Source organism: Pan paniscus, chromosome 12 (assembly GCF_029289425.2).
Source record: "Pan paniscus chromosome 12, NHGRI_mPanPan1-v2.0_pri, whole genome shotgun sequence".
In the NCBI taxonomy this organism is placed as follows: domain Eukaryota; kingdom Metazoa; phylum Chordata; class Mammalia; order Primates; family Hominidae; genus Pan; species Pan paniscus.
In genome coordinates, this window is record NC_073261.2 from 102,005,898 (window position 1) to 102,032,835 (window position 26,938).

Consider the following 26,938-nt stretch of genomic DNA (forward strand, 5'->3'; position numbering starts at 1 on the left):
AGGAAAGTACATTGGAATGAAGGCCAGAGAGGCAACTTCACAGCAATGGGTATAACAGAGGTATAAGAGAGAAAGTGAGAAAGATGATACTAACACGTGGGAGAGGAGAGAAAAGGGTCAGGTATCAGACTGAGAATTGAAGGGGGATTAAACCAAGTTTAAAAAATTCTTAATCTGTATTAATATATTCATTGACATTTCATTAGTGTGGCCATTAGCTTGGATCAGTTAACAGCAGTGACATAATGTCACTGCGTAATGACACAATGTAATGAACTTTTGTCTTTGCTCCTCCCCTCAATTAAAAAAAAAAGGCGGGCCAGGCACGGTGGCTCATGCCTGTAATCCCAGCACTTTGGGAGGCCGAGGCTAGCAGATCATGAGATCAGGAGATCGAGACCATCCTGGCTAACATGGTGAAACCCCGTCTCTACTAAAAATACAAAAAATTAGCCAGGCGTGGTAGCGGGCGCCTGTAGTCCCAGCTACTTGGGAGGCTGAGGCAGGAGAATGGTGTGAACCTGGGAGGCGGAGCTTGCAGTGAGCCGAGATCGTGCCACTGCACTCCAGCCTGGGCGACAGAGCGAGACTCCGTCTCAAAAAAAAAAAAAAAAGGCAAAACCTATTTATATTCATAAAGAGAAAAAAATTATTTCATAGGTCAGGGTCCATGTCACTTGTGCCTTTATAACATGCAGAGCAAGGCTCAGTCTATTCAGCCTACCAAGCAGCTAGCATACAGGAGTCAAGCCACCAGAGTGACTGCCTGCTGGCTGAGCTAAGGCTCTTCCTTAGTAAGAGCTTCTGAGGCACTAACAAAGAGCAGAAGTAGAACTAAAAGAATAACTTCTTTCTTGAAGGAGCTTCACTGAGGGCTTCTGTTTTTTGTTTGTTTTGTTTTTAACTCCTGGTTCTATAAATTATAGACTAGCTTTAGGAAAAAAACTGAATAAAGTTATAAATCTAGACTAACTTTCAGAAGCCCACCAAATTAATAGCTTTTGTTTAGGGATAGTATTACGTATAAGTAGTCATTGCTTACTTTACTTGCTCTACAGGTTTTTTCTCCCTCCTACTTTTTAACATTTCCCCCTAGTTTCCATAATGTTCCAATATTCTTTTCATAACTTTGGACCAATAATTCAATACTGCAAATAAGCAAGCAAGAAAACAAGACAGCCTTCCTCCAAGTAATATAACATGAATCACTCTTAATCACTCAAAATGCCAAAAGTAGAGATAAATTATTAAAAGGTTGCCAAAGGCCGGGCACAGTGACTCACATCTGTAATACCCAGAACTCTAGGAGGCCGTGGCAGGAGGACTGCTTGAGCCCAAGAGTTTTGAGACCAGCCTGGGCAACATAGTGAGAACCCATCTCTAAAAAAAAGTTTTAAAATATTAGCTGGGCATGGTAGTGTGAACCTGTAGTCCCAGCTACTTGGGAGGCTGAGATGGGAGGACTGCTTGAGCCTGGTAGGCGGAGGTTGCAGTGAGCCATGATCGCGCCACTGCACTCCAGCCTGGGTAACAGACCCAGACCCTGTCTCAAAAAAATAATAAAAATGAAAATAAATAAAAGGGTGCCAAAATAAATGACCCCAAAATAAGTTGTTCCTAAATGCACCTTTAGTAATTTAGGAACGCCATACAAAACATGTTTTTAACAAAAAATTTTTGAAAACAAAAATAATCTTTTTTAGATAAGTTCTTTCTCAATGCTAAATTAGATTAAACAACTTTGGTGACTTATTCCAATGCCTGGAGTCCAAGCAAAGGTCACAGATTGATAAGCACTCTTCTGGCTCACACACTTGCTTCTTAATCCAATGAATCCATACCATCTCTGTCTTTAAGCTATGGATAATTAATGTAACTTTATTAATTCGGCATATTCACCTAACATTCATTATACTACACTTAATATTTACTTCGCATTAAATTATCCTAGATGTCTTTAACATCAAAATCTTAAGCCATATAAATTTATCTATTTATACGTTTACTTTTTTTTCTCATTTTTTTTGAGACACTCTGCCCTGTCACCCAGGCTGGAGCACAGTGGCACAATCACCACTCACTGCAGTCTCGACCTCCCAAGCTTAAGCAATCCTCCCACCTCAGAGGCACACCACCAACACAATCGGCTAGTTTTCGTATTTTTGTGGATATGGAGTTTCCCCATGTTGCCCAGGCTGGTCTCAAACCCCTGGGCTCAAGTGGTCCACCTGCCTCAGTCTCCCAAAGTGCTAAGATTACGGTTGTGAGCTACCACACCTGGTCCTATATTCACATTTTATTACAGATTATCCTACGCTTATTTTATTAATCTCTTAATAATATTTATTTTAAGTCACAATTGCCAGATACTCACTTTACTTGCTCACATAGAGCTTAATCAAGTAATATATAGGTAATGAAGACTATTACCAATGCTTATGTGACTCAGAGATAAAAAAAATTTGCTATTTTTCTTTTTTTCTTTTTGTTTTTTCCTTTTTTTTTTTTTTTTTTTTTTTTTTTTTGAGACAGAGTCTCACTCTGTTGCCCAGGCTGGAGTGCAGTGGCGTGATCTCAGCTCACTGCAACCTCCACCTCCCGGGTTCAAGATTCTCCCACCTCAGCCTCCCGAGTAGCTGGGACTACAGGTGTGTGTCACCACACCCGGCTAATTTTTTGTATTTTTAGTAGAGACAGGGTTTCACAGTGTTAGCCAGGATGGTCTCGATCTCCTGACCTCGTGATCCGCCTGCCTCGGCCTCCCAAAGTGCTGAGATTACAGGCATGAGCCACCGCACCTGGCCTAAAAATTTGCTAGTTTTTAAGTAAACTGGTCAAACGAATTCTGGGTGGCTTTATACCAGAATAAGTTAGTCATAGATCCTGAGCCACACAGTATCAGAAGCCTGTTCATTTGCTAGAATAAATGTTTTCTACACATACCAAGTCCTCCTACAGTTGGCCGGAGAAATTGCTGACCCTAACAGCTGCTAACCATCTAGAACCTTATGAATCCCATTTTAGATAATGCTAAGAAATGAAACACTAGAAATGTTTGAGGAATGTAAAACTCTCACACTCTGACAGTAATGTTTAAATTGGTATATTTTATTAAATAATGTCAAATTATTCTCCAAAGTTGAAGATGCATATACTTTTCAACCAGATTCCAATCCTATACGCAAGCACATATGTACACGTGTGCACGCACACACACACACATTTTCCTTACAAGCTCTCTATAGAAATGCACATATGTTCACAACCAGTATGTTCAGGAATGTTGACTACAGCATTGTCTAATAATAAAACATGGAAATTACCTAATAACCACCCAGAGGAGCATGAGTAAGTAAATTGTGATGTAGCCATGAAATAGAAATTGCAGGAAAAAAAGGATGAGAAAAAAAAAAGGGTACTGCAAGAGCATATTGCAGTATAGTATGTATCTGAGGTTTAAAACATGCAAAACAATTACATTATATATAGATAACAAATATATTCAGAACAATGTTTCCTCTGGGGAATGTGGAAGGGGTAAAAGAAAGAGGGTACAGAGAAGGCTGAACTCCACAATGTTTTACTTCTTTTTTAAAAAATCTGAAATAAGGCAAAATGTTAAGATCTAAGTTGGGCAGAAGGTGCACGGAATGATTTTTCCACTATTCTTTTCTGCATGTTTGAAATATTTCCTATCAATTCAGGATATCAAGACATCTGAACTGGACGGATGCTAACAAATAGCTAATATCTGACTAAGTAAGGCCAGCAAAGAAGTACTTGTGACAGAAGGCTGTTTTCACAAGCCTTACTTTCATCTGTGTGTGGTAGAGCCATATGCACCCACACACACAAATCATTTCATTTAATCATCCAATACTGCAAAAATGGAGGAATTAACTCCATTCAACAGAAAAGCGAGTTGAGATCAAAGAAACGGTGTTTTGGCTAAGGTTACGCAGCCAAGCAGTCAGAGATGAGTCCAGATCTATAGGTGCAAAGCACATTTCACAACTGTAGTGTTTCAAAGGAACAGGAGATGCACTTAGAAACTCTTGTTAGAGAGGGGTTTCACTGATAACAAACTCAAGATGAGCCCCAAAGATAGCATGGCTTCCATTAACAGCTTAATTCTGGGTTATATGAAAAGGAAAAACAAAAAAACTATCAGTCAATTACACTCTGTACCATGCTGCACCACTCTGCACATAAGTGAAGTTTAATTTTAGACTCTGAGTTTTAAGAGGACCTTGATAAAATGGGTAGTCATTACCAAGGGCAACATTCCAACTGAAAAAAAGAATAAACTTTCTAGCCATTAGAGCTTTTAAAAACTGAACTGAATTGCTTTAGGAATACAAGCATTTCTCCTACTGCACCGGTGGATATAATGTTCTCATTTAATTATAAAACACTGTGGGTTTTGATCCAATCACCAACTCTCTTTAATTTAAACTGCTAAAAGCAAAATAACTTATTAAAACTATATAGCTCCTAAACCCCTGTTCCTTCTGAAACTTTTTTTATTTATAAAATGATGTTTGAATAGGTAAGACTTCTTAATATAACTATTGTATTATAGTACAACACACTTCAGTGAACTAACCACCTCTAAAACTGTTCAAACAGTTGAAAGCTCTTCTGTCACAGATGCAGAGGGCTCTACTCTAAGAGATTCAACTGCATAATCAATAAACATCCTCCTAACTTTCACATTCTACGATAAGTGCAAAAGTTAGTACAGTTTCGGTACAGCAAATACTTAGCAGGGAGTCGAGGGTGAAACAAATGAAGTGGCAGAATCATATAGTGATTAAAATATTATCAAGCAAGGTGGAAACTGAAAGTGCTACTGATGTATGTATTTGGAATATAATGAGCTTTTTTCCCCACTGTAAAAAAAAATTGGGATCTAACTCATACCATATAGAAAAATTAACTAAAAATATATCAGACCTAAATGTAAGCACTAAAACTCTTAGAAAAAAAAGACATAAATTTTTGTGACCTTGGATTAGACAATGGTTTCTTCAATATGGCACCAAAAGCATAAGAAGGAACAAAATCAATAAATTGGACTTATCAAAATTAGAAATGTTTGTCCCTCAAAGAATAACCACCAAGAAAGTAAAAAGACAAACTACAGGATGGGAGAATATATTTGCAAATCATATATCTGATAAAGGACTTGCATCCAGAATATATAAAGAATTCTTACAATTCAGTAACAAAAAGGCAACACAATTTTAAAATAAGCAAAAGCTCTGAAGAGACATTTCTTCAAGGAAAATGTACAAATGGCCAAAAAGCATATGCAAAACTATTCAACATAGTCATTAGGGAAATGCAAATCAAAAATTATAGTGAGATGCCACTTCACTGGAGAATGTGGAGAAATCAGAACCCTCATACGCTGCTGCTGGGAACGTAAAATGGTGCAGCCACTTTGGAAAACAGTTTTGCCGTTCTCACAATGTTAAACACAATTATCATATGACCCCGCAATTCATATACTCAAGACAAATGAAAACATATGTCCATGCAAAAACTTGTACATGAAAGTTCAGAGAAGCATTATTCATAGTAGTCAAAATGGATTACAGTGGGACATTATTTGGCCATAAAAAGGAATCAAGTACTGATACATGCTACAACATGGATGAACCTCAAAAACATTACACTAAGTGAAAGAAGTCAGACAAAAGGTGAAATATTGTATGATTTCACTTACATGAAATGTACAAAATAGGCATATCCATAGAGACAGCAAATAGATTAGTGGGTGCCTGTGGCTGAGGAAGGGAGGAATGGGGAGACACTGCTAACAGGCATGGAATTTCTTTCTGAGGAAACAAAAGTTTGATATTACACAATGGTGATGGTTGTACAACTTTGTGAATATACTAAAAGCTGCCAAATTGTACACTTTAACAGGGTGACTTATGGAATATGATTTATATCTCAAGAAAATGGGAAAACTTTGTTGGGAATACCAGAATGAAATACTAGATATTTCACCACAGTAAAGAGAATATGGCAATAAAGTCCCCAGAGTACAAAAAGAACTGCAAGAAGCAAAGTACCAAGAAAATGTGTCCAGGTCAAGCCCTAGGGCTTTCTGATAAACGCATTACCAAAGTTTACCGAAAATATAGTGCACTACCAGAGACAGTGGCTCACGCCTGTAATCCCAACAGTCTGGGATTACAAAGAGGCTGAGGCAGGAGGATCACTTGAAGCCAGGAGTTCAAAACCAGCCTGGGCAACACAGGGAGAACCCATCTTAACAAAAAATTTAAAAATTAGCTAGGCCAGGTAGTGCATGCCTGTAGTCCCAGTTACTTGGGAGGCCAAGATGGGTCACTTGAGCCCAGGAGTTTGAGGCTGCAGTCAGCTATGATCATGCCACTTCACTCCCATCTGGGCAACAGAGCAAGACCCCATCTCCTTTAAAAAAAAAGTGCAGCCGGGCGTGGTGGCTCACACCTGTAATCCCAGCACTTTGGGAGGCCAAGGAGGATCACTTAAAGTCAGGAGTTTGAGATCTGCCTGGCCAACATGGTGAAACCCCATCTCTACTAAAAATACAAAAACTTAACTGGGTGTGGTGGCAGATGCCTGTAATCCCAGCTACTGGGGAGGCTGAGGCAGGAGAATCACTTGAACCCGGGTGGCGTAGGTTGCAGTGAGCCAAGATCACGCCATTGCACTCCAGCCTGGGTGACAAGAGTGAAACTCCGTCTCAAAAAAAGTGCACATTCCTACACTCTGCCCCAGGCAGGCAGACCTAAAGGTACCAACCTCACTCCTATTTCTTTCTTAGTCTGTCACACATGCAAATATTAGTGGTAAGTACTTTAATAGTTTTATTCATTATAAAATAGTTCAGACAAATAAAGAGGTACTGAAAATAATTTTAATATACATTATATACCCACTACCCAGCTAAAGAGATAAAATATTATACATTCAATTATAATTTCTCCTACTTTTAACAAATATTTGTCCTTTTAGAAAAAAGAATCTGAACTGTGACTGTACTCTTTCTCTCTGTTAAACCCATCTGTACTAAGCCTACATATATGGCAAATGGAGTAAAACCAAGACATCATTGTTCACCCAGGGACTCTCAAGAAACCTCTGACATGCAACATTTACCACCTGTAAAATCTCTATCACTCTCAATTTTAACAAGAGAAGAAAACACTTCCACATTTCAACAGCAATAGTAATAGAAATGAAAGTCAGAAAATGACCACAGGGTTCTTCCCATCCAAACTTTTCACTGTCCCTTAGTTATAGGCAAAGCCTCCACCATCCACCTTTCCTCATGAATGGTCATCCCAGCATACTTCTCACTTTAATATCGATCTTATTTTTCAAGGCATTTTCACAAACAACATCTAATTGACCCCCAAAGTAGATAAGGCAGCTATTTGTATACCCACTTTTACAGATATAGAAGAACAAAGTGATTATGAGCACAAGATTGGAGTCAAGCAAGGGCTTGAACTCCCTGTTTCACTATTTCTTAGCAATGTGGCCTTGGACACGTTAATATTTCTGAACTGCAAAAATAAATATGATAATGTCTGGCTTACAGGACTGTTATAAAGATTAGATTACACAATGTATATAAAGCACTTAGCACATAATCTGGTACAAAACAAGCACTAAGTGAATGTAGCTGCTGCTGTCATTGTTGCTGATTTTGTTGATTACGCAAGATCAAACAGCTCCTACACAGAGGAGCCAAGACTGATACCTAGATCTTCTTGATTCCACACAATATTGCTTCATTCTCAAATGGTCACACCAGGAGTCCTATTTGTACAAAGCAGACTCTATCATTTCCAGACAATGACTCCCCATTTTCTTCTAGACAACATGGTGATCACTTTAGGATTTTAAGAAGCAAAAGCCAATAGTGATACCAACAACTGCTAACATCACAAAAGATAACCAGAGATTTTGTGTGTCTCACAATACCATCTATAAAGTTGTCTTGTCCTCCCCCCACCAAAAAAATAACACCTTAATCAAGCTTCTACATCAAACTGTCAATTTACAGGATATAGAGAGGGCAGAGCAACATCTTTAACCAAACTGCAATCCAGACTGTAGGAAATTCTACAGGATAACCACACAGGTTCTTCAAAAGATAAATTACAAAGAAAAAAAAGGGGATGGGGGGAAGAGGGAATCTACAAATTTTAAGAAAGACTTGAGACATTTCATTCATTAAAATTTTTTTGAATTCTCCCCCCAAAAAAGACAGTATCAGCCCCATGTACATCTGCTTGGGGAAGTGATTATGCTAATGACATAACCAGAATATTCAGGAATATTCTAGACTTTGGGACATTCCTTTTTTTTTGTCATTGCAAATAAATTAATGAATGTTCTGGTTTGTAAAAGAAAGGCAATAACAACATATATAGACTTTACTCTGCCTATGCTATAACCTAATATAAAAGTCTTATTCTGAAGACTATTCTTAAGACTACAGGTTCACAAGTTTTTTAAATAAGCCCCCCTTTTCCTTCCCAAATCCACGAGAGATGGCTGGAGCAAAAGTCAAAGAAAAAAATGAGAATAAAAGTCATAATTATGAAATGAAATTTTCACAATTTTCTTTGTAATTAAAGCTTAAAAGAAAGCTAACACCATCAATAGGATTAGCTGTCAAATGGAACCTTCCCAGAAGTAACCCAACTATGATATGATTTGAGATATCTTAATAAAAATTATAGCTCCTCCTTGTCATGAGGAAGTAGCTAGCTTAAGGTAAATTAAATGAAAATTAATCTGAAATTTCAATATGAGCACATGCTATAATGAAATTACTTGTTTGTTTCCATATTACTTCAAAAAGGATTTGAGACCGTTCACAGGGTGTATTAGAATTAAAAAGAAAGAAGAAATTGGGCATAGAGAAAATGAGAGAGGAAAATAAGATAAAGTCAGAGGTAAGTTTACCACACAAACCATATGCCACAAGGTCCTATACAGTTATAAGAGAAGGAATACACATTTGACTTTGAGTTCCCTTCCTAAGAGAGAAATAACAATCAGTTACAAGTCATGATGACTACGTAATACAAGTGAACCAGCTGGTCAAAGGAAACATAGCTTTTCCTGGTACCGAGACGTGGAGAAAAAATTACTACCATAGATTCTAATGATGATGATGAAGATGATAAAAAACAATAGATCTGAAATGTTTCCAACACAAAGAAATGATAAATGTTTGAGGTAATGGATATCCTAAATATCCTGATTTGATAATTATACATTGTATGCATGTATCAAAATATCATAGGCACCCCATAAGTATGTGCTATTTATTTTAAACATTTAAAAAAAAAAAAAAACCAGCAGCTCACCTTCACTGTATATGTTCTGGACCTGGCATGACCTAAGCATTTTGTATGTGTAAACTCACAAAATTCTCACAACCACCTTGTGGAGACAGGTACTATCATCCCTATTTAACGATGAAAAGGCTGAGGCACCAAGAGGTTAAGTAACACAACAACTAGGCAGTAGCAGAGAGAGCCAGAATTCAAGCTTAGGAAATCTGGCTCCAGAGCCCATACTCCTAACACAGCCCCTCATCCATAAAGCTGTCTCCCTTTGGATATAAGCATTTGCTTCCAGCTAAAGACAGTATTTGCCCATCATATATTAGCTCATTTTATGTTCAGTCTTTGTCCTCCAGATGAGCCGCTAATAGTAACAGTAGTACTGTAATAGTAGTAACAACAACAACAAGGACACTGAGATAAAGAATATAATACCCTCACAAGAATTCTACAAGAGAAGTGCTAAATTTCATAAAGCTGTTTGTTTTAATAGCTCTTAATAAATGTTTATTGCATTACACCAAAGAACAATTCTGTAAAAGCAATTCTATCCCAGTCTAAAACAATGCAATCAACATACTCTCTGGTATTCTGGCCTGGTCCAAGTAAAAACTGATTCTTTCTAAAGCAATGGATTGAAAGTGTTTTATTTAAGCAATTCTCAAAAAATGCTGTTTCTAGGTTTTTTTTAATAAAAATCAGGCAGCAGAGTATGTGGATACATACTTGCTAGAGTGAAGCTATGCCATACTGCCAATTATAGGTACTATATATATTTCATAATCAAATGCAGTCAGGTGAATATTCTCTTATGATAATTAAGGAACCTAACCACTAAAGATGTCTAAGTAGGCTGCCAACCCACCTCTCCACGGAAGTGAGCCAAGAAAGTAACGAGCCAAAATTTTCCTCTGAAAATGATTCTGAATCTGCACCAATGGACAGTCAATTGAGTCCCAAAGTTCTATAGCCTTCAATGTCATCACAATGATTTTGACCCCAAAAGTCCTCAAAGCAAGAGTTTCCCAGCATTCAGCTCAGCCATTAAATCACCTGAATAAAGCAGCTATAGAGCAGCCAACTGAGACATGTACCCCCAGCCAACTAAATCTTTAGCCAAAGAGAGAAATAACTATCAGCTTCAAAAGTCATGATGACTACATAATACAAGCAAACCAGCTGGTCAAAGGAAACACAGCTTTTCCTGGTACCGAGACCTGGAAAAAAATTTACTACATAGATTCTAATGATGATGATGATGATGATGCCAACAGGGGTCTGGATTAGCAAGGACTCTTTCAGTTACAAACAACAGGAACACTTGCAAACCAGCACAAGCAAATTGGGCAACTGATGAGTTCATTTAACTGGGAAATATTGGGTGGATCTAATACAGAGTGCAACTAGATCCAAAGGCTCCAATGGCTCCCAATGCTCACTCATTCAAGCATGTGAGAGTGAGTGTGTGTGTGAGTGAGTCTGTCTATCTGTCTCCGTCAGCTCTGCTTTACTCTGTATGTTGGCCTCATTCTTTCCTATGGCAGATGGGCTTCCTTCAAGGCACTCTCTACGTTAACTCGGCTTAGCAACTCCAATGGCATGAACCTGTCCTTCATCCAATATGTTTTTCAATCTCAAGGAAGGACTCAACCTGCTCAGGTCATCACACGGCCACCCGGCAGCAACCACTGTGTCCAAGAGAATGAAGTGTTATGACAGACCAAGCCTGAGTCACATGCCCATCCCTTGGGCCAAAGGGAAGGATGCTATGACCTAAAAAAAATTAAAAAGAATGGGGGGAGGGGTGTTTACTACACAGCCTAAATTAACAGCTACCATAAAAAAAAGTCTTCAAGACAGAGACTTTCACTTTTTAACTCTATATACTTCCATTTCTTTGAATTTGTTATTAAAATGTCATCATGTATTTTATATGGTTCATTATTTAATTTTAAAAAGGAAAAAATAGCCGAGCACAGTGGCTCACACCTGTAATCCCAGCACTTCAGGAGACCGAGGCAGGTGGATCACCTGAGCTTGAGAGTTCAAGACCAGCCTGACCAACAGGGAGAAACCCCGTCTCTACTAAAAATACAAAATGAATACATGGTGGCACATGCCTGTATTACTTGGGAGGCTGAGGCAGAAGAATCGCTTGAACCCAGGAGGCGGAGGTTGCGGTAAGCCGAGATTGCCCCATTGCACTCCAGCCTCAGCAACAAGGGCAAAACTCCGTCTCAAAAAAAAAAAAGAAAAAAGAAAAAAATATTGGAATACAGTCAGAAAGTCTAAGGTTTAAAAAGTTCAGGATTGATGACTTTAGGAATAAAACAGGGAAAAAACAAGCCTCATGGACAAGTAAGGATCTAAGCTTCCTAGTAGTTCTGCAAACTTGGCCAACACCAATAGTTGGCCAACTATTTTAACCACCACCCAGTAGTCCTTAACAAACCAAGCATTAGAAAGGCAAACAAAAAATGGAGAAAACAGGTTTTAATTAATTAGCAATATGTTGATAACAGGGGGAAAATGACCTCCAAGGATACTAGAGAAATTTTGTGAACTTCTCAGACAGCAAAAGTCTCCAAAAGTATCTAAGCCCTTTACTCCCTCGCTCACTTTTCTTACCTGAAATCTTACCAGTTAAACCATATATGTAGGAAAGTCCTGGATCAGGTATACTGAAGCCAAATATTCACTTTCTGTTTCAAATATCCACTCTAAAGATGGCAGCAAACTAAAACAATTCATAATACTTACCCCTAAAATAGACACACTAGTAAAATTTCTCCTTTAATTGTCCCAAAGGCTACCATTCAGTGCTTGTAAGTTCTTTTCACAAATAAATTTAATAATAAAAATTCCATTTAGGTTGACACATAAAAGCAATTCTTCTTTTCTTCAATAACTCCAAGCAGGGTCTACCAATTTTGGTATTCACCACTAAAGAAAATCAATTCTGCTATAGTAAGGCAAAATCATTTACTCCTCACCAAATATTCATGTTCTTACCCACACTTCCTAGCCCCTTAAGTAGTATCCTATGACTACTTTTAGCCAATAGTCTATAAGAAAAATCGATGTGGGACACTTTAGGGCCAAAGCCACAGTAACCAAGGAGGCTTCATGTTCTAGATGGTACACCAAACCTATTTTATTAACTAAAAACGCTTTTATCATGTTCCATGGGACTATGCCATAAGCAACATTCCAAAGCCCACAAATGGAATTCAAATCCACTTCCTCTAGAAAGCCTACCCAGATCATACTAGGCTCCTAGTATCATCGGTAACAAACTTATGTATGTATACTGTGGGTAGAGCATTATGAAAGCACTGTGGTACAAACAAGTACAATAAATAGTCTCCATCTACTATAATTTACAATCTGGAAGCGAAGGATACATGTAAAAACAGAGACAAGTAGCCAGGCGCGGTGGCTCACGCCTGTAATCCCAGCACTTTGGGAGGCTGAGGCAGGTGGATTACCTGAGGTCAGGAGTTCAAGACCAGCCTGGCCAACATGGTGAAACCCCGTCTCTACTAAAAACACAAAAACTAGCTGTGTGTGATGGTACACATCTGAAATCCCAGCTACTCGGGAGGCTGAGACAGGAGAATCGCTTGAACCCAGGAGACAGAGGTTGCAGTGAGCCAAGATCACACCACCACATCCAGCCTGGACGACAGAGCAAGACTCTTGTCTTAAAAAAAAAAAAAAAAAGAAAAGAAAACAGAGACAAGCATACATGATAAAAAATTTCACGTGAGTGAAGAAATAAGTGCTAGATAAGTTTCCATATATCTCAGTTAAAAACTAAGCCATACACTCTCATGTGACATATTTTGTATTGTATATTATTTCTAAATTCATGTATGATTTATAGCAAATGAGACTCCCTTATAGGGGTTATAATCTCCTTGAAAGGCAAGAATCCTAAAATATAACTACTTTATGGTGCCCCATATTATCAAACAACAGGTATTCAATTAAAATTTGTATTTTATTGTGAAGACTGTATTGAAAAATTAAAACAGAAATGTAGTAATCCTCAATACATGAGGAATTAGTGTTCCCATCACTGTTAAGAAGACAGAGGAAAGAACACAAGTTTTTCTGTCACCCAGGACAGGTAGAGCTCTACACTGGAGAACAATTACTCACCAAGCTACACCAGACTTTTGAGATATCCCTTTACAGCCAACTTCTTATGTGGTAGAACAACACGTTCTCCAAGCAATACCAGATTTCCAATTTAATTCCCTAAATACCCTGAAACTAGTCAAGAAAATCCCTAGTTTATCTGTGAGTATTCCAGGAACACGCACATGCGTGCACACACGCACACATTCACACCCACAAAAGGTCTATTTCTCTAAGTACATTCATAAGTAGCATTATGATTTAATCAATATGACTTGACAAATATTGTAATATCTATGTGTGTAAGACACTGCAGAGGACAAAATATAAAACCTAATCCCCATTTGCCATTCTCATACCCTAATATAGGAGACAGGACACACAAAAACAAAAAATTTCATAAGATACAAGGTTGTACATATAAAGTACCAAGTGAATAACAAGGAAAATAAATACTGAGAGTTCACAGGAGGAACTGACTACTTTTAAATTTTATGGTCTGAACACTAAATAAGCAAGGTGAAATCTGAGTTGAGCTGTAAAGGATAGGTAGAATTTCAAAAGGCATAGACTAGATTAAGGGAGAACATTCCTTGGAAAATAACATATAAAGAGGTAGAAAGAGAAAAGCTCAAGAGATGTTTAGAGGACAAAAAACTGACAATTTTATTTCAAAACACAATTTATTGGGGCAGACTAGTGGGAAATGAACCCAGAAAAGAAAGCTGGGGCCAAACACTGGAAAGTTTTAAATGCCAGGCTAAGGAACAACTTTATCTTGACAGTAATGAGGAACCACTGAAGGTTTCTGAGCAAAACAGTACCATTAAAGTAAAAATTAGGATAATCATTCCAAATCGAAATTTGGGACATATGAAGGAGGAACTCACTGGGGAGTGGGACCACTTTGCTTGACCAATTAATTAATTGTTTGACCAATAATTAAGCCCCAAAAGAAAAAAAAGAATAATTAAGCCTGAACTAGAATGTCAGTGAGGAGAAAAGAGCCTACAAAACTTGCAAAGTGTTTTTAGCATATGTCAAATCAGACTCTAAGGATTCTAGAAAGCTGAAATTCAGATGCTAAAGATAGGTCAAAAGCACAACTGTGAATCCCAGCCTACCCAGCAGGGATACTTGAAGCGAAGTGAATTGAAACTGGGCTCTTTATATATATTCCTGTCTCTACACCCATACAATAGGTCCACTCTTTTTAATTGGGGGTTAGGGGGATATAGATGGAAAATAACATATATAAAAGCAGCCAAGGGATGGAGGGCCAGGTAGTTGTGCAATAAACAGACAGAACTCAAACACCTGTAAAAGCCAAAGGCACTGCAATCACATCTGTTGCAAAGTGGAAAAACAGACTGCACATCTAGTCATACGGTGGGCTTGAGTAATGACATCAGATATATCCATCAAACTTGGCAAGAGGGTACAACTGGATGAGTAGAGTTACTGAGGTCCCAGTCCTCAAAAACAGAGATCCTAAACCATTGGGGGAGGTCATGGACCCTTTCAGAAATTTGGTGAAAGCTCTAGACCCTCTCCCCAGATAAATATATAGACTCACAAAATTTTACATACAATTTCAGAGTGCTTACAGATCCCCTAAAGCCTATCTAGGGGCTCTTATTCTATGAACCCCAGGTTAAGAACTTCTGGTATAGAATCATGATAGCCATTTTTATCACATATCTCATGGTTTAAAAGTTTATGAATAGGAAGCCATTATACTTATTTATAATTTGTATATATTGCACACCAAATCAATAAATTATGTAGATATGGCATATACAAAAAAGGAAATTAAAAAGAATATTATAGCAAGTAAACAAATTTTTAAACATTTACTTTTCTTATTGATGACACAAAAACTTTGTGCTTTTCCTAATATTGTTATTATATTAATACCACTCACTACTTTTGGTGACAGCAATGTAAATGAACATGGTTTGTTATTTTTATATCTTGCTTTCATACTTTGTAATATAACAACTTGAAGGTCTAGTTCTACATTCGGTTCCTTTTTATGAGATATAACTATTTTATTTGGTTTTAATGGTTATCATAGCTGAAAAATGTTACCTCACAAATATGAATAAAACCAAAAGAACTCCATTACTAGGTGCACTGAATAAAACATGATATTCAATTTCCAATCCCATTCACCATTTATGCAAAGGTTTTTGCTAAAATTCAGCTAGTGCATTTCCATACCTTCTGATGGCAATCAGTTGTTCTTATAAACTAATCAGATGGTATTGCCTTTTTGTGTTTTCAGCAGATGGGCTCAAAACCACTAAACAGCTCTTTTAAAAGATTTTTATACAGGTTAGAAAATTCTGTTTCCAAGTTCAAGTATACATATAAAAAAAGCTCTTAAAGTTAACACATATAATTTTCAACAATTAAATTCCATAACAGGAAAAATTCTAAATATCCATTTTCAATATCCTTTCTCTACAGCATTAAATTTTTTGTTGTTGTTCTGAAAGGTAGTTACTTTTTGAATCACTGTTAAGAACTTACCCTATTATCTCAAAGGGGCAGATTAAGTGTGTTTATTTGCTAGGTAACATACCACTTATAGCCACGTTTCACAAAAAGGACCAACAAACTTGGGACATTTGTCTTTTTGTGAAAAAATACTGAGTAAGTCATCTTTAAGTTAGATCATTCTTAACTCCTCTGCCTCAAGGTGACCAGTTAATCTCTATGAAATGGTATTAAAAAGATCTGCATAAGTGATCTCTACTGCAATACAAAATAGTGTTGAGTCTACTATTTAAAATAATAAACCTAAAAATCCAGTTACCCAAGCCCCTGTAAACTACAAACCACCACAACAGACTGAAAGAGAAGAAACATCCTCACAGACCTCTAGTATTTCTTCCATTTTGCGGATAATTTAATGTTAAGAAACTACTGGCCAGGCGCGGTGGCTCACGCCTGTAATCCCCGCACCTTGGGAGGCCAAGGCGGGCGGATCACCTGAGGTTGGGAGTTCAAGACCAGCTTGACCAACATGGAGAAACCCCGTCTCTACTAAAAATACAAAATTAGCCAGGCATGATGGCACATGCCTGTAATCCCAGCTACTAGGGAATCTGAGGCAGGAGAATCACTTGAACCTGGGAGGTGGAGGTTGCAGTGAGCCGAGATCGCGCCATTGCACTCCAGCCTGGGCGACAAGAGCGAAACTCCTTCTCAAAAAAAAAAAAAAAGAAAGAAAGAAAGAAAGAAAAAAAGAAACTACCGGGCTAAAAGTGCCTGGGGTCCCAAGAGTTAAGGCTCTTTATCAGCCTACCCAGCAGGGATACTTGAAGGGATACTTCCAGCCAATTTCTGTTGTATGCTATCAAGGTTTAAAGGACTTATCTTTAAAGGTACCCCAATTACATTGTATCATCTCTGAATTACTACCAGTTTGGCAAAAGACACACCACAGCACATTCAGTGACACTAGTTGTCTTCAACACTGTTCCCTCCGTGTAACGAGTAACGTTGGCTAGGGGCATCAGTCAAATAATAGACAGGGCTGGAACAAGGTCCAAGACTCCTCAAGACACATCCTGCCTTAAATCCTTTTTGGAACATGGCAAGGCATAAATAAATCAGTAAAATAAATCATGAACTATAAATGAGAGCCAGGGGCTTCCAACTTGTATGACCAATCTCATTTATACAGTCAGATACACTTATATTTATACAAAGAGACATTTTTACACCGAACAAACAAGTCCACTGCATCATCTTAAAAAATGCCAAGTGATAATACACTGTTTAAAAGAAAACTTACTGCTTAAAAAAAAAAGTCAATGGTATGAAATAGAAGATAAAATGGAAAAGAAGTACACTAAGAACAATATAAAGCACATTTAGAGGGCATGAAATTAGATCTGATAAACAAAGGGCCATAGAACAATGCTGGAGGAATGTTGGAATATTGCAATCCTGGTTGGTCCAAAATTCATCTATATATTTAATAAACTCAAATCAACATCTAAGAATCACTGGGAGGTTAAAATTTTTTTTTAAGGTTGATGGCAGGATTTTCCTTATCAGTAACAATATATAAAACAGTACGGAACTGCCACATATTAAATAGATGTATCTATTTTTGGAATAAAGAAATGCAGAATCAGAAAAAAGGGAGTATAGAAACATCAAAATGTAGACTTCAAAATAGTAGGGAATTATTAAAATGAATACGTTAATAAATTATGTTGGATCAACTGGCTAACTCTTGGGCAAGTATCATGCAATATGCATATCTCATATCACATGTAGGTTAAGGCATAATTCATAATCAAAAGTAAAAAATAAAAAAGTTAATTCGAAAAAAGTATAAGGCAGTGAAAAAGATTTTGTACCAACTTCTATTCAAAAAAAAAACCATATAATCTGTATTTAAATATACATAAAAATGAGTGAATAAGTTCCCAATGTGGGTAAGCCTTACATATGGAATCATTTCAAAAACAAAAAATATGAAATTTGGGGTATAAAACCTGCCAAGAAAAGATCCACGTAAATTTGGAAAATTGACATTTCTCATTTTCATCCATATCTACATACTTACTACATACTGCTCCCCACCACCTCCCTCCATTAAAATCCACCAATGTTTTCTTACTACACCTAGACGATATGCTTCCCTCTCCCACTTCAGCTGATGCCACACTCCTCGCACTTTCCCCTGCATTACTCCGTCTTTTCATCTTTGCTATTTAATCTTCCTGAACATACTGTTCTCCTTGTCTCTATTCTTAAAGAAATCATCCCCTGCCCTCAATGCTTTTGTCTACCACCAAGTCCTCCATAAAACTTGCCCTGATTTTTCTCAAATGAAAATACAATAATCATTCCCTCTCCCTGAATGTTCAAAGCACTGTTTCAGGACCTGTCTCATAGCACTCATCACATTCAATTACTATTATAGGTATTTGTATGTTTGTCTTATCACCTCTCTCAGGTCATAATCTGTTTAAGAACAGGATCTATATTTTATCGGTTAATTTCCCAATAACCACTATCTTTTTACAGCACAGCACCCTGAACAAAGTACGTACTCATATAACTACGTCTTGACCGAATGATTGAGTAGCTACTTAGAAATTCAATTACAGACTACCTGTACCATTTAGAATGGAGAGGGAGATATTAGACATTGCAGAACAAATAACTTTTTGTTTCTTACAAACAAATTCACCAAAGTAAAGTCAATATTACACATACAGATGTTTTCAAAACTCAAGGACATTTCATCCTTCAACTATCTGGTCAAATATGACGTGATATGTTTATATACATACATACATTCACAATAGAATATCTACTGTTAAATAATCAAATCTATGCTTGATAATAAAAGTATGTAAATGTTTTAACTATATAGGCAAACTGGAATTTTAAGATAAAATCAACCATTCAAATTACAAGTGGAAACACAGAGAATGACCAAGCAATTTGTTCCAAAAAAATAAAAACAAAACCAAACCACACTAAGCTTTAGCTATTTAAATACCAACAAAACTTGAGAGGCAGAATTTTATGGCTAAGAATCCAAAACCAACCAAAGATAACCTTACCTGGATAGAAGCACCAAAGAATCAACATTACTGAAGTACAAAGGTGAGACCAGAAACAGCACAAGAATCTTTTTTTTTTTTTGAGATGGAGTCTCGCTCTGTCACCCAGGCTGGAGTGCAATGGCGCGATCTCGGCTCACTGCAACCTCCGCCTCCCTGGTTCAAGCAATTCTTCTGCCTCAGCCTCCTGAGTAGCTGGGACTACAGGCTTGCGCCACCATACCCGGCTATTTTTTGTATTTTTAGTAGAGACGGGGTGTCACCATATTGGCCAGGTCTCGAACTCCTGACCTCATGATCTGCCTGCCTTGGTCTCTGAAAGTGCTGGGATTACAGATGTGAGCCACCACGCCCAGCCCACAAGAATCTTAAAGTGACATTTTCATCAAGTAACTGGTATATATGGCTCCCGGGTCATCACAAAGGAACAAGACTGCAGGAGTCTCCACAACACAGGTATTCAAGAGAAAGAAAGTCCAGAAAGAAAAAAAAAAAAGTATAATGTGGCCAAGTGTGACGAACATGCTTGAAGAGAAGCCAATTGAAAGGTATGAATATGATTTCCACTCAGTAGGCTTGAACTCAAATGTCATCCCTAACACCTATAAGCTGTGCAATCTTACGCCAGCCACTTAACTTCCCTGAGCCTTGTTTCCTCATTTATAAAATGTAATATGTAGAGCTAGCACAGTACCTGGCTCAGAGACAACACTCAATAAATATTTGCTGACTATGAATGAGGGCCTTACAAGAAAAGCAGACATTTTTCTACAGGTACTTTTGTAGTTTTTGAGAAAACGGTCTTAATTAATTCCTAATTAATACCTTTTTACAATATTTGAGAGTCATATTTTGGTCAAAAAATAAAAATGCTCCTTTCCTCCTAGCTTACACATTACTCAAAAGCTTACAAGAATTCTTATAATTTAAAATATCTTTGTAATATTGTAACTTTCAATACAAAAAGTAACTCTCATAAAGAAACCCTATTCCCAACTACATCTGCATGGACTTAGTCTGCTCAGCTGTAATATTAAGAAGGCTGTCCTAAATGATCATTTAAGGCTCTTTAACTCTAAATGTTGTAGTTCCTGGCATCTCAAGCGTTTTCCAATCTGTTTAGGAAAACCAATCAACACACACTAAAAAGAGAATCTCTCTCAAAAGAAAGAGAGAGAAAGAGAAGTTTATTATATAGAACAGAGTACCTAATGCTAAGGGAGTGATAAAAATCAAGCTTTCTTGAAAACATACCAGCTTTGATGCTGTTTTTGAAGGTCACGAGAACATAAAGGAAATCCAATTTAAATGAAGAAAATGGAACATGTAAAAGCAAAGACGCAAGATATCTATGATTATCATAATTCTTCATTGCGTAGCACTTTACAGTTTGCGAAGTATTTCTGCATATGCCATCTACAGCAAATTTTCTGGAATGGGAAATGAAAGAATCAGTTTAAATGATTTACATTTGATAAATTTGCCCACAGAAAATCTCCTCTGAAAACAATAACATAAAAAAAATTTTTTAGAAGGGAATTTCTTCAGCATTATGTGTAGGATAAATTAGAGAGGTAAATGCATGCAAGCAAACAGCTATAAACCTACAAATCATAGAATTTTAAAACAAGAAGAAATGTGAAATTAGACCAACATGCTCATTTAATGATAAAGAAACTCAGGCCCACAGAGTCAATGTGACTCCCATTACTCCATGTGCAAATGACAGGAGGACCAGATTGCAGAACCAGAAATAAAGGAAAAAATTTGAGAAATTACAAAGAAAAGAATGCGAGAATTTGGTGATGAATTCACTAATGAAATACCTGTTAGTCATTAATGTCTATGTGCCAATCATATGCTAAACACATTTAATAATTTTAAAGATTACAATATGAGGACAAGTACGTTACTTCAATTTTAAATATAAAAACTGAAGTTTAGTGTGGTTAAATAGCTCAAGGCTACATCAACCTAAGTATCTGGAAGAGCTAGGACACCTCTGTCTGTCTGGTCAGAGTTTCTTTTCTAAAAGATGCTTTAAAATTGCCCCACAATTATAAGCTGAAAGGGCAAAAATGAAGCATCACTCTGGAAAAACTGGATAATCCAGTACAATTAGAATTCTGGTCCTGATAATGGGTGCGTTTTCCTTCCGTGCTTGCACCTATTTTTATGAGTCTGGCCTGTTTGTGCCTAATGGTCAGGTCAGGGCTACTCAGTAAAACCAAACATCCCTGCCCTCCACACACTAAAACATACTCTCGGGGAGTGGTAAGAACAAAATATATCCAAGATGAGGGTGAGTCTTCCATAACTCCTCGAGTGACTAGAGCTTCTATTTTGGCATAAGCTACTTATCTTTTAAATATGATAACCATACTAAGCTTTTCTAAAAGCCTATCACTCCAAGGAGCCTCAAAAATTCTGTGTTGCAGATGGGGTTATGGGGGAAGAAGCATGGATACAACTCACTTTACTTAAACTTATGGAATTGGACTTATATGTTGGTATCAGTGTTTTATAATAATTTCCCTTATTCAGCCATGTATCCTGCAGAAATATATAATAATCATTTCTATACATTAATCCAAATACTATAGCCCACAAACCATTTTCCAGAACTAAGCTATTAAAAAAAAAAAAAAAAAAAAACCTTCATCTCCTTATGAAATGAAGCAACCAAGATTGGTACCTAGTTGCCACTAGGCCATTTTATGACCTCTGACACCAAATGTTGAAAGGCACAAGGTCTAACTAAAATATAAAGAGAAAAGGGAAGGTTTTAAATGACTAGACCTCATCTTCAATGTTAAGAATAGAACATGAGGCCTATCCTTAGTTGCCAATCACCAACGGCTAAACTACTGCTAATCTGGGAAAGAAGCAATTTTAAAAAGTCCTTTCCTACAGTCTAGTCTTCCCAAATGGGTAGGAAAGTTAATCTAAGATAGGGAGAAATTTATACGGTTCTGCAGCCCAGATCAGATACAGTGTTCTGACATCCACCTCCTGAAACACATGGATTTCACCCGAGCCCACACCGACCACAGCATCCAATATTTGCAAGTAATGCAAAATGGAACCCTCCAAAACATTTTTGGACCTCTGCCAGGAAAGCAGCTGATGGTCCTCTGAGAATTTCTGTTATAATCATATTTAAAAGGCAAAAACCAATGCCAAAACAATCATGAGCATCCCGGGGATCTCCTATGCTCCATGACTTAGATTCTACTCCGTGTTGTGCGTTGTATTGACCTCCCACACCTGCCCTAAAATGAAAACTATGTTAAGCCACATGGCTTAAGGCCAGCCAACTCCATAAGATATGCAACATAACATTCAAACAATGTGGAGTCCTTGGGAGACGCAGCAAAAAAGACAAACTAAAGTACGGAACAGAGGTAGTATCTAAGAGAAGGTATATGAAATTGATGACAACCAAGCAGGGACAACTAAAACATCCTTGAAAAACAATTATAAATCACAGTCTAGTATACAGATTCCCTATACAGAATTGGGGAAAAGAATTTCAAGAAAATGCCCAATACCCTCTCTCCACCACTCCACCTTTCAGCACCTCTATACCACCCTCATCACTTACTCAACATTTAGTCCTAGTGAAAACCGCTCACTGGATTAGCAGGATCAAGAGGACATGCACAGAACATTCCATTCTGAGAACAACATCTTTAAATTATTTAGGCTTGTTTACCACCCTTCCCTATAGAGTAAAAGCATGAAATGTTGCCAGCACTTTCACAATATACACCAGTTAGCACCATAGCAACCCAATCTTCTGCCCACCAAAAGATTAACACATAAGTAGAAAACAGGAAATTCAACAAAAATTAAAGTTTGACCTTAGACTCCCTCAACAGTTAAATGTCTTAAGTAGTAGCAGTGTCTTTACATCACACCCACTTCATGCTACCCTTACAGCTTCCTGGCATAAGCAAGTTCTTGGGATTATACAAACTGCTGCTTCTGTTTGCAGCCCAGATTTCTAGAAATGAAACCCTGGAATTGAGGGAGAAACAAAAACAAATGTTCGCAGAAAGAGGGAGGAAAAAGCATTGTCTATATAATCCTAGTTTAAGTGAAACAATCACCATTAGCTCCATCAAGCACTTTTTTTTTTTCCAATAAAACCACTGCAGATCTAAAACACTCCCTTGGTTTAAACCACACAAAAAGCAATTTAATAGGCACAATCCTACAGGTTTTCTGAGAGAAATAAGGAAGAGATCAAGTGTAAGCTATGTAAAATTCACGTTTTGCACCTTATAAAGCAAACTTCAATGTTGTTAAATAACCAGTAGAAAATATCTACAAAAATCAAACTAAACACCTGTTCTTATAAGCAGCAGTCCTCTATTTTCTCTCTAAACCATATATTCCCAACTCAGACCCTCTCTGTGACCCACTGTTCCCAAAGCATAGAGTCTGAAGAAGAAATATAAAACATTTCGGACATTCGTTCACAAAACCAAATTAGACCTTTCCACAAAGTACAGGAGATAAAACAGAAACACTTCCATTTTATCTAATTTATGGCAAATAGTTCAAGGAATGCCTATTTGTTAAGCTGAATCAAACCCCACTGCTACCTTTAACCCAAAACTATTTCTAGTTGAAGATCCAAGAGACCTAAGCAAATACTTTCTTTTCACATTATTCTCAACATGAAGAAATCCGACCCCCTTCCTACAACATCATAGGAGGCCCCTCTGGCCAACTTTCGTTGTTATTGTTGTTGTTTTGTTTGCTTTTTTTTTTTTTTTTTTGAGACTAGCCTCCAACCAATTCCAGAAGAGGAGACAAACCTCAAACAAATTTAACCCTTGAGATCCATCCCTCAACTGTATCATATAATCTACGCTTCACGGCAGTAATGTTTTAAGCAGACACTTGATTTCTTAATCACTGAAATGTAAGCACCAGCCCTCACAAATCATCGCCACAGAGATTCCTCTTGGCATCCACAGAGGGTGCTGGGACTGCAATTCACTCGAGAACCCTTTACTCACCAACATCACACTCGACATTAAAAACTCACCGTCTCCGAAGAAAAAATGTCACCTTCTCCACAAGGACACCTGCCTGTTCAACACCTCTACAAGAAACGAGGAGGGCCAAGCATGAGAGGCTAACAGATCCTCCAGCTTAAAGTTTTCCTCCCCATGAAACTCTCCGGACACAACACCGTGGCCTGTCCTTGTCACACACACACAGGCTGTATTGTCAACCCCTCCGTCTCCCTCTAACGTCGTCAGACTGGGCAGTGTCTACCCATGGGGGTAACTGCTTTTAAATAAAATAAAAAAGCAGCCACCACAGCTGGGTAGTAAGGACTGGAGACCCTGGGTGTCCGATTTCTTCAGGTCTTTTACAAGGGACTAGAGAGCGGCCCGAATTCTGTCACTGCCCACTAACCAACCCCACCTCCCAATCGCCTCGTCAACATGTTTGCTTCCCTTCCTCGGCCCTTTCGGCTGAATCCCAGGAAGGGGACCAAACCCGGGCCGCGACAGGAACATGTCCAGTATCCACCCCATGTCTACCTCCGAAACCCCTTCTCGGGAGAAGGGGCGAGCAAGCGCGCCGGGGTCAAACCCAAGCGCCGTCGAGAGCTGCGCCGACGGAGAGGGACGCCGCGGTCGCCCCCATTTCGCGGTCCCGGCAGGCGAGATTCCGAGAGGTGAGCGGGCCGGCCAAGGTCACGGCGTCGTCGGGGCCGAGGGGCGCCCGCGCCGACTTCCGGCTCCCCCTCTCGGCGGCGGCCCGGGGCGCCCGCTCCCGACGCCGGGCAGGCGGCCGCGCAGCTCGCGCCCCCTCCGCGGATGCTCGCCCTCTCCGCGCTAACTAGGGCAACTGGAAAAGAGGCGGAGAGAAGTCGCTGCTGCAGCGATTTCCCTCGGCGGGGAGCAGCCCCCAGCTGGTGCCCGTGACAGCTGCGACCTCCGCCCCCTCCAGCCGCGCCGGGCCGCGAGGGGAACTCGGGGAAGTGGGAGGGGGATGGAGCGGGAGAAAGGAGAGCAGGGGGCGGAGGGGCGCCAGCTGCTCCCCGCCCCCTAGGGCCTCCGCGGCCGCGCGGCTCGTGACAGCTGCACCCACCGGGAGGCTCCGCACTCGCCGCCCGCCACTCACCTGCCGCCGCCACCTCTGGGCCCCGCTCACCGGCGCCGCACTCGTCCGCGACCGTGGCGGCGGCGCCGCACCGGCCTCCGCCGCTCCTCGGGCCCGGCGCCCGGCCCCCTGGGCCCAGGCGCCCGCCGCCGCCGCCGCCGCGGCTCTCCGGCCCCCTCCTCCGGAGCAGGGGTCCCCCCGCAGGGGGATGCAGAGGGAACCTGACGCAGGCTCCGCTCGAGGGAGCAGCAGCGAACAGGCGGCGGAGGCCCTCAAGGCCGCGAGGCAGCCGTCGGAGGACAGAGCTCAGCAAATCGCGTCAGACTCCCGCTCGCCCGGCCTGAAGAACAGGCATTTCAGCCGCTCTCCGCGGCCGCCATGTTCTCCTCCTCGGCCGCCGCTGCCGCTGCCGCCGCCACCGCCCCCCGCTTGCGGCACCGCCCCCTTCGCGCCCCGCCCCGCCCCGCCCCGCCCCGCCCGTTCCCGGCCGCCCGCCTGCCCGCCCGCCGCACTTCCCCTGCCGGCTCCGGCCGCCCGGGCCGCCGCGACCCGGTGCCTACGAGCTCCGACAGTGCGCCCGGGACAGCGCGCCCCCAGCCCGCCGGGCCTGCCGGGCCTGCCGGGCCCGCCGAGCGAGGAACCGCCCCGCGCCCTCTGCCGGCTGCAGGCCCGCCCCAGCTGGCGTCCTAACGAAGTGTGGGAAAGGAGGCCCGAACTCTTCCCCGCCCGTCTCAACTCCTCCCCGCCCCTCTCCTGCCCTCCCCTCGGGGCGTTCCTCCCACTGCTGCCGGGAAGCGGCCTCGAACCCCAGGGCGCTCGCAGCTAGGCCGCCGGGCCTGCCGCCTCCCGCTGTTCTTTATCTTTCTGGGAAGGTGTAGGAGCGGCGAGAGGCCCTGCGGACGGGGCGGAGTCGGCTCCGGGCCTGTCCCTCCACTCGGGCGTTCTATTACTTTGAGCGAGACATATCCCGCGGGCCTCGTTTTTTATTCTGTAAAATTGGGAGGTGGTTGCCTAGATGATTTCACAGGCTATTAGACAAGAGAAAAGGAAGATCGTCTGCCCCCTTCGTTTTACAGATGAAAAGATCTGCCTGACACGTTCTGGCTCTGCAATTCCATGAATTATCTAAAATGTCTGTCATTCACAGATCTTTCCCCTCAAGGGGCCCCCACCTTTCTTCTTATCTCCCTTTTCTTTCTTTTTTTTTTTTTTTAACTTCTCTAATAGAAGTGCTACTTCCAAAAGTAGAGTGTTCCTTGTCACCAGAGGAATCGAACAGCGGCTGAACAGCCTCTCTGAGCTGCGATGGCCTTATCTGGACCGCATCCCGCATTCCAAAGGCTGGCAATGCAATATATACCTATGTCTCTCCCTGGGTTGTCCTAAGCATGAATGAGTCACTCGCCGTGGAAGTGCCTTGTAAAGCATACATCTGTCCATTCCTTTCTTTCATTCTTACCCCATTTCGCACTCTTACCCTTCCTCAATCCTGTCCTGCTGCTGCTGTCTCCCGGCGTTTCCTGCTGTTTCGCTTCCTGTGTGTTCTCCCCTAAATCAATCTCTGTAAATCCTTAAGCCCTTCCCACCCTTCTCCCAACTGGGGAACCTGACAGCCTTGAAAACACCAATCTCCCTGGCAGCTCTCTGAGTCAACGGGCAGCTTCTTCCACAGGCAGGTACTACTGTATGCTTTCACCATCCTCT

The 26,938-nt window shown here is 40.2% G+C and overlaps 2 protein-coding genes across 2 annotated transcripts in view; both read right to left on the bottom strand.

The window, feature by feature from the left end:
- Window positions 1–25,371, bottom strand: part of NCOA1 (nuclear receptor coactivator 1) — a 276,241-nt gene extending 250,870 nt beyond the window's left edge. Inside the window, exon 1 of the mRNA XM_034952725.3 lies at window positions 25,256–25,371. The gene's annotated coding sequence lies outside the window, so the exon portion shown is untranslated. The remainder of the gene's footprint in view (window positions 1–25,255) is intronic.
- LOC117979008 (collagen alpha-2(I) chain-like) overlaps window positions 1–26,567 on the bottom strand; it is a 94,241-nt gene extending 67,674 nt beyond the window's left edge. Inside the window, exons 1-5 of the mRNA XM_034952441.2 lie at window positions 26,498–26,567; window positions 25,560–25,920; window positions 24,670–25,455; window positions 24,165–24,221; window positions 20,360–20,535 (exon numbers count right to left, since the gene is read on the bottom strand). Of these exons, the coding sequence (XP_034808332.2) occupies window positions 20,360–20,535; window positions 24,165–24,221; window positions 24,670–25,455; window positions 25,560–25,920; window positions 26,498–26,567 (1,450 nt within the window). The remainder of the gene's footprint in view (window positions 1–20,359; window positions 20,536–24,164; window positions 24,222–24,669; window positions 25,456–25,559; window positions 25,921–26,497) is intronic.
- Between the last annotated feature and the right edge of the window lie 371 nt (window positions 26,568–26,938).